Source organism: Oncorhynchus kisutch, linkage group LG30 (genome assembly GCF_002021735.2).
Source record: "Oncorhynchus kisutch isolate 150728-3 linkage group LG30, Okis_V2, whole genome shotgun sequence".
Taxonomy (NCBI): Eukaryota; Metazoa; Chordata; class Actinopteri; order Salmoniformes; family Salmonidae; genus Oncorhynchus; species Oncorhynchus kisutch.
In genome coordinates, this window is record NC_034203.2 from 510,806 (window position 1) to 527,958 (window position 17,153).

The 17,153-nt window shown below is 43.7% G+C and overlaps 1 protein-coding gene across 1 annotated transcript in view; it reads left to right on the forward strand.

Annotated features, from left to right (window-relative positions):
- Positions 1-17,153, forward strand: part of cdh7a (cadherin 7a) — a 155,308-nt gene that overhangs the window by 123,863 nt on the left and 14,292 nt on the right. The window contains exon 11 of the mRNA XM_031810424.1: positions 95-346. Coding sequence (XP_031666284.1) covers positions 95-346 — 252 coding nt within the window. The remainder of the gene's footprint in view (positions 1-94; positions 347-17,153) is intronic.

A 17,153-nucleotide genomic window follows, 5' to 3' on the forward strand; every position in this document is an offset into this window, starting at 1 on the left:
GTTAACTGTCATCATGATTAGTTGGAATCCACCAAGTATTACTATCTGAACACAATTTGATCATTATATTGCTGCTATGCCTTCCTCCTCACAGACAACACCGCCTCTGTGCTGACCATGCGAGGGGGTTTCCAGCGTCACGACCAGACTATGTACCGCCTCCCTGTCCTCATCATGGATGGCGGGAGCCCTGCCCTCAGCAGCACCAACACCCTGTCCATCCGGGTGTGCGACTGTGACCCCGATGGAGCTCCCCAGTCATGTGGGAGTGAAGCCTCCATGCTCTCAGCAGGCCTCAGCACTGGGGCCCTCATCGCCATCCTGGCTTGCATCCTCACACTTCTAGGTATGAGGCAGCCATTATAACATCAGAAAAACATCAGTGCCCCATCAGGCCTGCAAGCTGCATTTGTGTGGCACCCAGACTGACATTTCATATCTAATAACAGTACAAGATTCTAAGTTATTTTATCAAAGTCACGAGATGCCAGGCTTTCACATTTATGGAATGCCCATCTGGGGAAATAAAATATCTGTTTAGATATTTTAATACAGGAGTCGAACAGTGTTCATGTACCGTTTCACGTTACACTAGTTGTACCCAGTTAATCCCAAGATGTCCTTCAAACATTGGTATGTCGTACGAACACAATATTCGTGGTGAATATCATGTAGTGTGTTGAATAATAACGTGGGCTTTGGGAGAGGAGGACTTGTTACCATGGCAATCGTTTTGACAACACTGTTGGGCGACATAACTTCTCTAACACCAGAACTATATGAGATGCGCATGATGCAATTGTGATCCTGCTGTATTGTAAGCGTTCAAAACTTGAAGTAGCTCCGTATTAACCTCTTGCGACGAGCAAACCCGTATCCGGGAGCGTAATCATAGCCTCAAACGCATTAGCATAACGCAGCGGACATAAATACGCAAAAATTCGCAAATGAAATAAAATAAATATATTCAAACACAAGCTTAGCCTTTTGTTAACAACACTGTCATCTCAGATTTTCTAAATATGCGTTACAGCCAACGCTAGACAAGCATTTGTGTAAGTTTATCATGGCATAATGCTATGCTAGGCTCTGCTAGCAGCAGGCAACATTTTCACAAAAATAGGAAAAGCAACCAAATTAAATAATTTACCTTTGAAGAACTTCAGATGCTTTCACTCAGGAGACTCCCAGTTAGATAGCAAATGTTCCTTTTTTCCAAAAAGATTATTTTTGTAGGCGAAATAGCTCCCGTTTCTTCATCATGCTTGTCTGAGAAATCAACCGGAAAATGCTGCAACTATAACGCTAAACTTTTTTCAAAATTTGCTCCATAATATCGACAGAAACACGGCAAACGTTGTTTAGGATCCATCCTCAAGGTGTTTTTAACATATATATTCGATAATATATCCGTCGAGGCAATTGGTTTCTCATAAGAAGCGATTGGAAAAATGGCTACCTCAGTATTTTATTCAAGATTTTCTGCGGGAGACACCATGTGACCACATGCTATATATGGTCCCTTACAGCCATTCTTCAATGGAAATGCCTACAAAGACGTCACAATGCTGTAGACACCTTGGGGAATACGTGGAAAATGTAAGCTCATTCGTAGCTCATTCACAGCCATATAAGGAGTTATTGGCATGAGGCGGTTTTAAAAAATGCGGCACTTCCTGGTTGGATTTTTATCTGGGTTTCGCCTGTAACATCAGTTCTGTGGCACTCACAGACAATATCTTTGCAGTTTTGGAAACGTCAGAGTGTTTTCTTTCCAAAGCTGTCAATGATATGCATAGTCGAGCATCTTTTCGTGACAAAATATCTTGTTTAAAACAGGAACGTTTTTCATCCCAAAATTTTAATAGAGCAACGTATTAATGAAAAAGACTAATGTTGCCAGGTACATGTATGATTGAAGTCCTATCAGGCATTGGACTCTCCAGCCCCTGTGGGACAGTAGCACTATAATCAGGAAATAGTCCACTTAAAGTGGACAGATTGGCTTGTTTCGCCCCCGAACCTCCATTGTGAATGTTGATCTTGATTGCTGTATTTGTCTGAGATATTTGTTGATTGTTTGATGAGAGACCGTAAACTCGATTTGTACCCATTCATTCTCACTGATTAGCTAATCAGTCAGTACATTTTTAGGGCCAGAGATAGTGAGGTGCTCAGAAGTAGTAAATCCAGATTCATGGTTTGATTGTTTCTTGCTTAGATAACTGTTAGTTTGTCACTCAAAAAAGGACATGAAAGTGGCCTGTTTGACGCAAGAAAGATACTTGACTGAACTATGTACATATCAGGCTGCCTGATGAAGAGGTTGTTTAGTTTAAACACGTTGTGCCAAGAGTAACTGTGTAGTGAATTTAAATAATCTGCTCCAACTAGTCTATATAGGCCTACTTTTTATTGCCCTTGAGTGTCCTGAAAGGCGTCTGACAAATAAAATGTATTATTATTAGGGGTCCAAGCTCCGAAGGGACTGTAACCCTATTATAATTGTTAGGATTAATATTATTAGGGGTTCAAGCAGGGATTTTGTGAAAAAGGAAAATTCCCATGAGACCGTAAGGCCTAGGAGGGTGCAACCTTGCATGATGGTAATTGGCCGAAGGCCACGCCCTCGAATACATTGATAATTGGACACATGGTGTTGCTATAACAAGCAATGAAATATGCAAACTTTGAAAGGTCACGCCCATCACTCCTTGTGACCTACAATCATGGAGAAAATCTAAATTGCATACTCCTCACGTCCAATTTCCTCTCTCCTGGCCTCCTTCTCAAAACCCATTGGATGAGAAAGCTGAGGTCTCGCCCCTCTGACCTCCTCCAATGGATTTAGAGGAGGAGGTGAGGAGAGAGGACACGAGGAGTATACAATTAAGATTCTCGCCTTGGAATTCGGTACTGTAACGCTCGTCGTTGCATGAAGGAGCTGACCAAAGCGCAGACTGGTACGTGTTCATGATAATTTATTTCAACTGAACACCGAGACAAAATAACAAAATGGAACAAAATGAAACCGTTCTGTCTGATGCAGACACAAAACAGAAAACAACTACCCACAAAACACAGGTGGGAAAAAGCTGCCTAAGTATGATTCTCAATCAGAGACAACGATAGACAGCTGCCTCTGATTGAGAACCACACCCAGCCAAACAAAAAGAAATACAAAACATAGAAAATGAACATAGAAGGCCCACCCAAATCACACCCTGACCAAACCAAAATAGAGACATAAAAAGCTCTCTAAGTTCAGGGTGTGACCCCCCCCCCCCCCGAAGGTCCGGACGCCAGCCGCAAGACCTGAACCTATAGGGGAGGGTCTGGGTTGGCATCTATCCACGGTGACGCCTCTGGTGCGGGGACCCTCGCCGCCGACCCCGGACTTGGCACCCTCGTTGCTGGAGGCCCCGAACTGGGCACCCTCGTTGCTGGAGGCCCCGGACTGGGCACCCTCGTTGCTGGAGGCTCCGGACTGGGCACCCTCGTTGCTTGAGGCTCCGGACCTGGCACCGTCGTTGCTGGAGGCTCCGGACTGGAGACCGGCTTTCCTGGAGGCTCCGGACTGGAGACCGTCGTTGCTGGAGGCTCCGGACTGGAGACCGTCGCTAGAGGCTCCATACTGGAGGCCCTCTTTGGAGGCTTCTTGCCATGTCTCACCACTTGGAGGCTGCACAACCCGTCCTGGCTGGATGGTTACTTTGGCCCGGCACGTGCCGGGCGCAGGCACAGGACGCACTGGGCTCTGCAGACGGACTAGAGACCACAGTGCGCAGAGTCGGCGCAGGTTATCCTGGGCCATAGAGACGTACTGGAGGTCTGGAGAGCAGGGCTTGCAAAATTCGTCCTAGCTGGATGCTCACCCTAGTCCGGCAGATGCGGAGAGCTGGGATGTAGCGCACCGGGCTAAAAACTCGTACTAGAGACACCGTGCGCTCCACCACATAACACAGTTCCTGACCAGTACGACGCCCGCCACGGTAAGCACGGGGAGTTGGGTCAGGTCTAGAACCTGATTCTGCCACATTCCCCATGTGCCCCCTCTCAAAAATTGTGGGGGATGCCTCTCGAGCTTACTTGCCAGTCGTGTTGGTCTCGCCGACTCAATCCTCCCGTATCCCTCTTCGCACTGCTCCATAGAATCCCAGGCGGACTCTGGCAATCTCCCTGGGTCGTCCGACCACCTCTCTACCTCCTCCCAGGTTGTCTCATACCTCTGACCACGCTGCTCCTCCTTACAACGCTGCTTGGTCCTTTGGTGGTGGATAGTTCTGTAACACTCATCGTTGCATGAAGAAGGAGTGGACCAAACCGCATGGTGGTACGTGTTCATGATCATTTATTTCAACTGAACACTGAGACAAAATAACAAAATGGAACAAAACTAAACCGTTCTGTCTGGTGCAGACACAAAACAGAAAACAACTACCCACAAAACACAGGTGGGAAAGTATGATTCTCAGTCAGAGACAATGATAGACAGCTGCCTCTGATTGAGAACCACACTGATTGACAAACACAAAGAAATACAAAACATAGAAAACGAAACACTTATGGGACCTAATTGGAACATCGCAGAATGTCCTCAGGATCTCCCCTGTTTGCTGAGTTACTGCTGTTCAATCTTCATCTCAATGAATGCATGTGCATGTATTCTGTTTTTTGCAGTTTATAGTGTGCGGATTCCTAAATTCTTTGTCAATATATTATGTTTGTCGTCTATTCACCAAATCAAAATCTGTGTATATTTACATTCTGAAATTATTCAGACCCCTTGACTTGTTGTTACATTACAGCCTTGTTGTAAAATGTAAAAATTGTTAAATAATTTTTTTCCCTTATCAATCTACACACAATACCCTATAATGACAAAACATAAATATTCAGACCCTTTACTTAGTACTTTGTTGAAGCACCTTTGGCAGCGACTATAGCATCGAGTCTTCTTGGGTATGACACTTCAAGCTTGGCACATCTGTATTTGGGGAGTTTACTCCCATTCTTTTCTGCAGATAATCTCAAGCTCTGTTAGGTTGGATGGGAAGCTGCACAGCTATTTTCAGGTCTCTCCAGCGATGTTTGATCTGTTCATCTTTCCCTCTACCCTGACTTGTCTCATAGTCCCTGCCGCTAAAAAATATGGTTTTCGCCAGACCTGAGAATATTGTTTCTTATCATCTGAGAGTCCTTTAGGTGCCTTTTTGCAAACACCAAGCAGGCTGTCATGTGCCTTTTACTGAGGATTGGCTTCCGTCTGGCCAATCTACAATGAAAGACTGACTGTTGGAGTGCTGCAGAGATGGTTGTCCTTCTGGAAGGTTCTCCCATGTCCACAGAGGAACTCTGGAGCTCTGTCAGAGTGACCATCGGGTTCTTGGTCACCTCCCATACCAAGGCCTTTCTCCCCCAATTGCGGCCAGCTCTAGGAAGAGTCTTTGTGGTTCCAAACTTCTTCCATTTTAGAACGATGGAGTCCACTGTGTTCTTGGGGACCTTTAATGCTGCAGACATTTTTTGGTACCATTTCCCAGATCTGTGCCTTGACACAATCCTGTCTCTGAGGTCTACAGACATTTCCTTCGACCTCATGGGTCTGAGATACACTGTCAACTGTGGGACCTTTATATAGACAGGTGTATGACTTTCTAAATCATGTCAAATCAATTGAATTTACCATGGATGGACTCCAATCAAGTTTTAGAAACATCTCAAGAATTATCAATGAAACAGGATGCACCTGAGTTCAATTTCGAGTCTCATGGCAAAGTTTCTGAATACTTATCTAAATAAGGGATGTTGGTTCTTTATTTTATTTTTTTAGCTCAAATATTTTTTTTTTGCTTCATCATTATGGAGTATTGTGTGTAGATTAATGAGACGTTTTAATCAATTTTAGAATTAGGCTGTGAGGTAACAACATTTTGAAAGAGTCAAGGGGTCTGAATACTTTACGAATGCTCTGTAGGTTCCTCTCCTCCATTATGGATTTTCCACTATTTGGATTTTTGTGAAAGACACTTAAAATGCCACTTTTCCGACACCGAATTACTGATCTGTATGAAACTTGATATATGGCATCTATAGACCAAGTTCTCATCACGCAACATTTTTAGTCTCTCAAACCACATGGCTGCTACTGACCAATAAACTTTCAAGTAGGCGTGACCTGGCCGATAAATGCATATAAATCCGACACAGACATTCGTATTGTAACTAAACTTTATACACGTGTTTGTAACACTGTCAATAATAATTTGCAAGCACATTTAAATCGAGCACACAATGGTGCTGTATTGGTCACACATTTATATCTCTTTCATCTGCTTGACTCAGCGTGATGAAATTTGGCATCCACACTCAAGGATGTGAGTGTAGTTAACTTCTTTGGTGACATGGTGTTGTTGGACATGGAAAAACATTCATGCAAGCTTATTGGAGTATAGTGGCAATTTTTTTTCCAGCTAGAGTTTTGGAAAAACATTTTTTAGAAGACATGCATCTATCGATGCTAAATACCGACTTTGGTGTTGATCGGTCCAGCGGTTCTAGAAATGTTAAAAAATAGTCAACATACATTAAAAGCATATTGCATAATCTGTTTGATTTTGAGTTCTGATATTTGGTAAGTGTGGTAAAGACTACAGAAGTAGCACATATTAAGATGATGTGTCCAATTTGTCCTGATGGTGGCACTATGGGGCCAAAGCTTGAACCCCGGCATGGATGCTTGCAGCTATATTTATTATTGTTATTAGAGAAATATAGCTCTTAAGTGATAAGACCTATAGATACCAAACTTGTTGGGATGGTGTAAGTTGGTGGCCAAATTCATTTGGTTACACATGGTGCAACTCATGGTGGTGATATAAATTGTGGTCGTGTTAAACGGCAAATGATGGTGATATAAATAACATTTTACCTAGCGTCTTGGAATTTGGTACGTAGGTTCCTCTCTATCCAGGGAAAAAGTGTGCTTGCAGCTATGTTGAGGTGATCATCAGAGAAGCTGGTGAAACCCTATTGTTTTTCTTGGCATTCTTTATTACTATACAGAGTTCTTCCTCCAAGGAAAATTACATGCAATAACAATTGCAATAACATGCAATTGGCATGATGGTAAAGGCTCACACCCTCTCATGCAATGCCATGCCAATTGGCCACATGGTGGCGCTATAACAAGTGATTGAAAATGCAAACTTTGAAAGTTTGAGAGTCCTGAAATTGTATATATAGGTACCTCTAACCACAAGGAAAAATTTTGCCTCAAGGATCCATAAAGTAGGCCATGATGGATTTTTCCCCACTTAGAATTTAGTCAAAAACACTTAAAACGCTACTCCTCTGGCACCGAAACACCAATCTGCACGAAACGTAATATTTGGCCTCTATGGACCAATGTCTTTCAACGCACCATTTTCCAGGCTAGTATGTCAAACAACATGGCCACTATTGACCAATAAACATTCACATGTGCATGGTCTGCACTTAAATGCAAATAAATCAGTCACAGATATTTGTATAGAAACAAAACTTGGTACATGTTGCAAACACTGTCAAGACTCAACATATGCAAGACCATTCATATCCATCATATTGTGATGCTATAACGGGCACATTTTATATCTCTTGATCTGTTTGACCCAGACTGATGAAATGCTCAGGGATATGAGTCCAGCTAACCTGTAAACTTATTAACAGTTCAGTAAAGTACCTTTTTGTATTTATGGGGATGAGCCCTGCATAGTTAAGGGGGTATTTCCTCCACTGAGATTCTCCCACGTGTTTGTTAGTCACACACTGTTGGGAGGTGCCGTGGTCCAACCAAGCTCCTTGTGTATCTTGCAGCTATTAGTAGATATAGTGAGTAAGTGTAGTTTCTTGATGACGTAAGCAGGTAACATGGTGAGAAACTTGTCAAAACTTGTCAAAACATCAGACAATGTCTATGTTCGGGTTTTCCCCATACTATTTTGTTATTTTCAGCCCTCCCTTCTTTACTTTTGAATGTATTTATCTTGCGATCTGCCTCTTCTCATTACCTTCCTAAACCTCTCTTTCGCTGTCTCTTTGTCTATCATGGGCCACTTACACCTAAGGTGTATCTCACAAGTTAGCAATCAACCAACAGATTTCTTTGTGATTTTTGAGATAGATAGAGGTGAGAAACAGGTGGTTTTCCAGTTACCTTAGTCTCCTGTGACAATCAACCTTTAATAATTGTTCTCGACAGATGATTGAGTGAAAGGTCTCTTTCAAAGCTGCAGTCGTGTTATTGCTAAGTCCAATTATCTCTTTGCCTAATACAATCTTTGTTCGACAAAATAACTCACACATTTCCTGTTGATAGAGCTAGATATTACGGCTTCATACGGTCGGCGGATCTAGGATCGGCTTTGCCTTTTAGATCATAATGAATACGTTTATATGGACAAGGGTGATTCTAGATCAGCACTCCTAATATGAGATGTTTTATCAATATGGGCCCTGAGTTTCTCTCTCTGAAGGTCATTATGAATGTCGAAAGGTATAGAAGGCATGGATAAATTACATTTTTTACATGGTTCAGTGCTGTTTTGCGCAAGGGAAGAAAATGTTACCCATTATGTGTTACACAGCAGCAGGCTGACATTTCTCAATTTCTCCTGTTCTCTCCTGTTGTTGTGGAGGATACATTGTATGGCAGCAGATGCCTTGCATCCTTGTATTTCTTAAGACCTCTCCCACGTCTTATTCAGACACCCAAAGCTTCTCTCTGCATATCTGTGGCACTTGTACTGCATCCCAAATGGCACCCTATTCCCAATGTAGCGCCCATAGACCTCTGTACAAGAGTAGTGCACTATGTAGGGTATAGGGTGCCATTTTGGACGAAGACTAGGATTAGTCCACTACTGCACAGCCTCAAATGAGACGATATTTTGGGCCAACTAAGCCGTTTCCCTTGGGGGTCCTTCCGTCATGGTCGAGGGTGAGGGGCAGATGGATACGTGGAGAGCCAGAAGAGAGAATGTGGACACAGAAAAAGAAAACATTTTAAATAGGGAATTATTAACAACTAATGCACTTTTGACGCTTGAGTAAAACTGGGAGAGAAGAGCAAGGAACCAAAGGCACTGAAGCAGTGTGTCGTTTCATAGTTTTGTTGTTGTTCGCATTCAAAACAATGGTATTTGTCCTGATTTGTGCCCCTTTAAATTGCACCAAACTTAGTTGTGTTCACTAGGGCAACGGAAAACAAAAACAAGGTTTCTTATTGGACAAGTTCAGGTAGTAACACTGATTTTAACCTGGATAATGCCAAACAAAAATTAAGCACACTCATGTGGCTCAATAATTGTAATAAGGCAAGCTTGGAGGTTCTATACTTTTCTGTAATCTTGAGGCAATCTCACAAATTTTGGCAGAGCTCCTCAAACGATGACAGCAGAGGTCTCTTGGGGCTCTGTGCAGTCACTATACTGTACCGTTATTTGCTCTGCCTCATAATGCTGGAACCATAAATAGATAAACCATAAATAGAGAGGTCACGTAAGATCATTTGACTCATAACATGAGAGGTCCACAATTTGCAAAACGTATGATATGTTACAAATTCGAATTTGTTCTGGCTAACTTTAGCTAGGTGGCTAGCAATAGCTAGGCTAGGGTTTAAGGTTAGGGTAAAAAAGGGAGTTAGGTTAAGGTTAGGGGAAGTGTTAGCTAAAAGGTAAGGTTAAGGTAAGGGTTTGTGGAAGGGTTAGTTAACATGCAAAGTAGTTGCAAGTAGCTAAAAAGTAGTAAGTAGTTGAAAAGTTGCTAAAAATGGTCCTTGATGAGATTTGAACACGCAACTTTTGGGTTGCTGGACGTTCCCGATATATACCTTCCCTTCCCATTTGTTTTTGCCTTAAGTGTCCTTCTGTCTTATGTAACTGTTCCAAACGTAACATATTATACTGATTTGAGTGTCCCTGATTTATGTTTACTATGTTACATCTAGTCTATGAAACCAGGCTGCATTACACCTCAGTGATAATTCACATCTAACATTTTTAGGCAGCCAACATATTGATGACCATAAAGTAATCTATTATTGACAGTGTCTGTGTCTCATTCTGGCTGACATAGTCTGTAATTGTGGTGATCGGCGAGTGTTGACTGGCACCAATTCAGCTGAAGTACATCGGAGGTCGCTTGACTCAGCAAATACCATGTAAATGATAATGTATTGGATAGTGGATAATGATTTAATTGTTTCAAGATTGTATGGATTGCAAAAATGTATCAGTACTGCTCAGAAGGCTTGTACTCTTCAAGATGGATTATGATGACGCAGTACATTAACATCTGAATGTGCATCAATTCATTTCAGTACAGCATGGTCAGGCAGCCAGACAATAACCCCAAGCACACATGAAAAATCTACAAAGAAATGGTTAATTGGCCTCAAAATCAACATTTTGCAATGGCCATCTCAGTCTCCAGACTTGAAACCCATTGGAAACCTGTGGTTTGAATTGAAAAGGGCAGTCCATAAGCGCAGACGAAGGATATCAAGAATCTGGAAGGATTCTGTATGGAGGAATGGTCTAAGATCCCTCCCAATCTGTTCCAAATGGTCTAAGATCCCTCCCAAGGGTCTAAGATCCCTCCAAACTCATAAAACACTTTAAAAAAGGCTGCGTCGTTATCCTCGCAAGGTGAGGTATTGAAAGGTGTTGAAACAGGGGTGTCAATAATTATGATCCCATCACTTTTAAGATTTGTTTATTACTTGTTTAACAAAATCTATTTCTCTGGGAAATTGTATTAGTATAAAATAATACAACTTTCAAATTATTTTGAGCGTACAATATAACTCAGAATTTAAATTATTTATTTAATACAGTCATTTTACCCACTGTAGACAGAGGAGAGGAGAGGGAGCCACTGTCGATGAGAACGGGGCCCAGCACTAAATATTCTGCTTGTAGTCTCATTGATTTTGCATGATGGATTATTTTCTCAGTTCAAATATGAAAAATTGGCCATAATGTTCAATTGATCTACCGCACATCTCGCCCATTCATCTTTCGGCAAAACTGCCATGTTGCTAAATCAAGGCCTTAAGTGAGGCCTGTCGCATGCAATTTGTGACACAACAGTTAAATGAGTGCACAGGGTCCTTGTGACACGTTCATAATCACTATATAATAACATGCATTCAACCGTCAGTTAATTTGACACGTGTTAGATTAGTACCGGTATTCAAGCACCCATGCTCACAAACACAAAGGAAGTCCTCATTCATGTCATATATTTTTGTGCCAAACTTTATTATTTTCTGTTCAGCGCTTGTACAAATTCATTTATCTGTATTTACTGTGTGCAAATTGGATAGTAGAACAAAAAAATTACAGAACAATACTCCTGAAGGTTTCTTTACAATGGTATATTAGATAGTATATGATGAACGTATGGTCATGTCAGACAAGAGATACCGTCTGCCACGCTTCTAGAAAACATCTCAAGTTTCTACATTTCTTGTTTAACTCCCTGGCTTCATCACTAGAAGTGAAATGCTGGTTAGTCGCGTCAGATATTTTGTTTGGAGACGCCTGTATAAAGTATAGTTCAGACACAGTCCGCTAGTTGCTTGTGCTGACCACCATGTATTAGAGAGTCTTCAGTCTCAATTAATTTATTTACTTTTGGCTGTAACCCCACAGTAATTGTCTGCCAGCATGAAACGGCTTTTGAGCGATAATTAAAAAGATGATGTACTAAGGTGAAGAACTCCTCCGTCTCAACCCAACAGTTAAAACCACCAAATTGAGGGTGTGGGCAGCACATGGTACCCACTCAAACAAAGGGTAATCTCTCTCAGGTGCTACTGAAGATCTTTGTAGACTCCTGACATATTGCATTATCATAACATTGTCATCTTCAGTTGTCAATGTCCATCTCTCATGAAACAGTTTCACTGAATTCCAAAGGGCTTCTCCTGTATGGCTAGTAGTGGGCAGAAATCGGAGAAAATGCTCATACCACATGATGAATGTAAGTTGGTCTACATGCAACATTTGGAGTGGAATCCACACTGATTGAAAAGTATTTCAATGTCTTTAATTGACTGATCATTTCAATCACCACCTTCTGTCCCATCAGTTCAATAAATGCCTTGCAGATTTTTTTATTTTATTTTTTTTATTTCACCTTTATTTAACCAGGTAGGCTAGTTGAGAACAAGTTCTCATTTGCAACTGCGACCTGGCCAAGATAAAGCATAGCAGTGTGAGCAGACAACAAAGAGTTACACATGTAGTAAACAATTAACAAGTCAATAACACAGTAGAAACCAAAGGGGGAGTCTATATACAATGTGTGCAAAAGGCATGAGGAGGTAGGCAAATAATTACAATTTTGCAGATTAACACTGGAGTGATGAATGATCAGATGGTCATGTACAGGTAGAGATATTGGTGTGCAAAAGAGCAGAAAAGTAAATAAATAAAAACAGTATGGGGATGAGGTAGGTGAAAAAGGGTGGGCTATTTACCAATAGACTATGTACAGCTGCAGCGATCGGTTAGCTGCTCAGATAGCTGATGTTTGAAGTTGGTGAGGGAGATAAAAGTCTCCAACTTCAGCGATTTTTGCAATTCGTTCCAGTCACAGGCAGCAGAGTACTGGAATGAAAGGCGGCCAAATGAGGTGTTGGCTTTAGGGATGATCAGTGAGATACACCTGCTGGAGCGCGTGCTACGGATGGGTGTTGCCATCGTGACCAGTGAGCTGAGATAAGGCGGAGCTTTACCTAGCATGGACTTGTAGATGACCTGGAGCCAGTGGGTCTGGCGACGAATATGTAGCGAGGGCCAGCCGACTAGAGCATACAAGTCGCAGTGGTGGGTGGTATAAGGTGCTTTAGTGACGAAACGGATGGCACCGTGATAGACTGCATCCAGTTTGCTGAGTAGAGTGTTGGAAGCCATTTTGTAGATGACATCGCCGAAGTCGAGGATCGGTAGGATAGTCAGTTTTACTAGGGTAAGCTTGGCGGCGTGAGTGAAGGAGGCTTTGTTGCGGAATAGAAAGCCGACTCTTGATTTGATTTTCGATTGGAGATGTTTGATATGAGTCTGGAAGGAGAGTTTGCAGTCTAGCCAGACACCTAGGTACTTATAGACGTCCACATATTCTAGGTCGGAACCATCCAGGGTGGTGATGCTAGTCGGGCATGCGGGTGCAGGCAGCGACCGGTTGAAAAGCATGCATTTGGTTTTACTAGCGTTTAAGAGCAGTTGGAGGCCACGGAAGGAGTGTTGTATGGCATTGAAGCTTGTTTGGAGGTTAGATAGCACAGTGTCCAAAGACGGGCCGAAGGTATATAGAATGGTGTCGTCTGCGTAGAGGTGGATCAGGGAATCGCCCGCAGCAAGAGCAACATCATTGATATACACAGAGAAAAGAGTCGGCCCGAGAATTGAACCCTGTGGCACCCCCATAGAGACTGCCAGAGGACCAGACAGCATGCCCTCCGATTTGACGCACTGAACTCTGTCTGCAAAGTAATTGGTGAACCAGGCAAGGCAGTCATCCGAAAAACCGAGGCTCCTGAGTCTGCCGATAAGAATATGGTGATTGACAGAGTCGAAAGCCTTGGCAAGGTCGATGAAGACGGCTGCACAGTACTGTCTTTTATCGATGGCGGTTATGATATCGTTGAGTACCTTGAGTGTGGCTGAGGTGCACCCATGACCGGCTCGGAAACCAGATTGCACAGCGGAGAAGGTGCGGTGGGATTCGAGATGGTCAGTGACCTGTTTGTTGACTTGGCTTTCGAAGACCTTAGATAGGCAGGGCAGGATGGATATAGGTCTGTAACAGTTTGGGTCCAGGGTGTCTCCCCCTTTGAAGAGGGGGATGACTGTGGCAGCTTTCCAATCCTTGGGGATCTCAGACGATATGAAAGAGAGGTTGAACAGGCTGGTAATAGGGGTTGCGACAATGGTGGCAGATAGTTTCAGAAATAGAGGGTCCAGATTGTCAAGCCCAGCTGATTTGTACGGGTCCAGGTTTTGCAGCTCTTTCAGAACATCTGCTATCTGGATTTGGTTAAAGGAGAACCTGGAGAGGCTTGGGCGAGGAGCTGCGGGGGGGGCGGAACTGTTGGCCGAGGTTGAAGTAGCCAGGCGGAAGGCATGGCCAGCCGTTGAGAAATGCTTATTGAAGTTTTCGATAATCATGGATTTATCAGTGGTGACCGTGTTACCTAGCCTCAGTGCAGTGGGCAGCTGGGAGGAGGTGCTCTTGTTCTCCATGGACTTCACGGTGTCCCAGAACTTTTTGGAGTTGGAGCTACAGGATGCAAACTTCTGCCTGAAGAAGCTGGCCTTAGCTTTCCTGACTGACTGCGTGTATTGGTTCCGGACTTCCCTGAACAGTTGCATATCACGGGGACTATTCGATGCTATTGCAGTCCGCCACAGGATGTTTTTGTGCTGGTCGAGGGCAGTCAGGTCTGGGGTGAACCAAGGGCTGTATCTGTTCTTAGTTCTGCATTTTTTGAACGGAGCATGCTTATCTAAAATGGTGAGGAAGTTACTTTTGAAGAATGACCAGGCATCCTCAACTGACGGGATGAGGTCAATGTCCTTCCAGGATACCCGGGCCAGGTCGATTAGAAAGGCCTGCTCACAGAAGTGTTTTAGGGAGCGTTTGACAGTGATGAGGGGTGGTCGTTTGACTGCGGCTCCGTAGCGGATACAGGCAATGAGGCAGTGATCGCTGAGATCCTGGTTGAAGACAGCGGAGGTGTATTTGGAGGGCCAGTTGGTCAGGATGACGTCTATGAGGGTGCCCTTGTTTACAGAGTTAGGGTTGTACCTGGTGGGTTCCTTGATGATTTGTGTGAGATTGAGGGCATCTAGCTTAGATTGTAGGACTGGCGAGGTGTTAAGCATATCCCAGTTTAGGTCACCTAACAGAACAAACTCTGAAGCTAGATGGGGGGCGATCAATTCACAAATGGTGTCCAGGGCACAGCTGGGAGCTGAGGGCGGTCGGTAGCAGGTGGGAACCGTGAGAGACTTATTTCTGGAGAGAGTAATTTTCAAAATTAGTAGTTCGAACTGTTTGGGTATGGACCTGGAAAGTATGACATTACTTTGCAGGCTATCTCTGCAGTAAACTGCAACTCCGCCCCCTTTGGCAGTTCTATCTTGACGGAAGATGTTATAGTTGGGTATGGAAATCTCTGAATTTTTGGTGGCCTTCCTGAGCCAGGATTCAGACACAGCAAGGACATCAGGGTTAGCAGAGTGTGCTAAAGCAGTGAGTAAGACAAACTTAGGGAGGAGGCTTCTGATGTTGACATGCATGAAACCAAGGCTTTTTCGATCACAGAAGTCAACAAATGAGGGTGCCTGGGGACATGCAGGGCCTGGGTTTACCTCCACATCACCCGCGGAACAGAGAAGGAGTAGTATGAGGGTGCGGCTAAAGGCTATCAAAACTGGTCGCCTAGAGCGTTGGGGACAGAGAATAAGAGGAGCAGGTTTCTGGGCATGGTAGAATATATTCAGGGCATAATGCGCAGACAGGGGTATGGTGGGGTGCGGGTACAGCGGAGGTAAGCCCAGGCACTGGGTGATGATGAGGGAGGTTGTATCTCTGGACATGCTGGTAGTAATGGGTGAGGTCACCGCATGTGTGGGAGGTGGGACAAAGGAGTTATCAGGGGCGTGAAGAGTGGAACTAGGGGCTCCATTGTGAACTAAAACAATGATAACTAACCTGAACAACAGTATACAAGGCATATTGACATTTGAGAGAGACATACAGCGAGGCATACAGTAATCACAGGTGTTGAATTGGGAAAGCTAGCTAAAACAGTAGGTGAGACAACAGCTAATCAGCTAGCACAACAACAGCAGGTAAAATGGCGTAGACTAGGCAACGGGGCCAACAGATAGAACAAACAAGCAGAATGGAGTACCGTGATTAATGGACAGTCCAGCGTGCATCAGCTATGTAGCCAAGAGATCAGTGTCCAGGGGGCAGCGGTGGATGGGGCAGGGAAGCTGGCCTGGCGAGTGTTATCTAGGTTAAAAAAAAACTAACAATGACTAAATAGCTTGTAGCTAGTTAGCTGGTTAGCTTCTGGAGGTTCTTGAGTGTGTTCTAAAAATAAAAATAAAAATAATAGCGATTCCGTATCACATTGGGTGAGGCAGGTTTCCGGAAGGTATAAACAAATTAAAAGTCAAAAGAGATAGAAAGTAAATATGGGTCCGGTGAGCGTTTGAGACGCGGCGATTCAGGCGGTTAGCAGGCCTGTGCTAACAAGCTAACAGTTTGTAGGCCCGGGCTAGACCAGGTAGTAGTTAGCGGGCCGGAGCTGGACAAGCTAGCAGTTAGCAGGCTGAATTAGCAAGCAGGGAGATAGCGAGGGCTAGAGAGTTAGCCTTTGGGGGACGTCGCGATGGGGTGAGTCTGTTTATTCCTCTTCATGCGATGACATCGGTAGACCGGTCGTGGGCCCGGGTATTGTAGCTCAGGAGTATGCTACGGTGGTAGCGCAGGTGCTACGGCCGGGCTAGCTTCAAGCTAAGTGGGTGGAAACGCTAGCCAGGAGTAATCCGAGGTTGCGGTTTAGCTAGATAGCTAGTTGCTGAAAAATCCAGCTGAAAGATGTTCCGTTTGCGGTGGGAATCCGGGGATGAAAAATAAATAGGTCCGTTGTGCTCTGGTTAAAGTCGCGTTGTACGAACAGGCGAGAGCTTTCCGAACTACAGGTTAGCTGATGACCGGTTAGCTGGAGACCGCTAGCATACCCGCTGGTTAGCTGGCTAGCTTCAGTTGAGGGGTCCCGAAGTAAATATAAATACTTTAGGAAAAATAGCTACATTGGGTGAGTCGGGTTGCAGGAGAGTATTTGGAAGCTTAGGGTTTAGCAAGATGTTTTCAAAGAGATATGTGGAGAAAATATGTAAAAAACGAAAAATAAACGATATATACAGGGACACGACAGGACAGGACGACCTACTGCTACGCCATCTTGGGGACAATCCCTACAGAGGTAAGAGGGATTTCCTTTGCCGGCATTTATGCATTTCTCTATATGTGCTTTTAACAAAGGATCACACTTGCTCATTACCATACCCAAATCATTTATATTG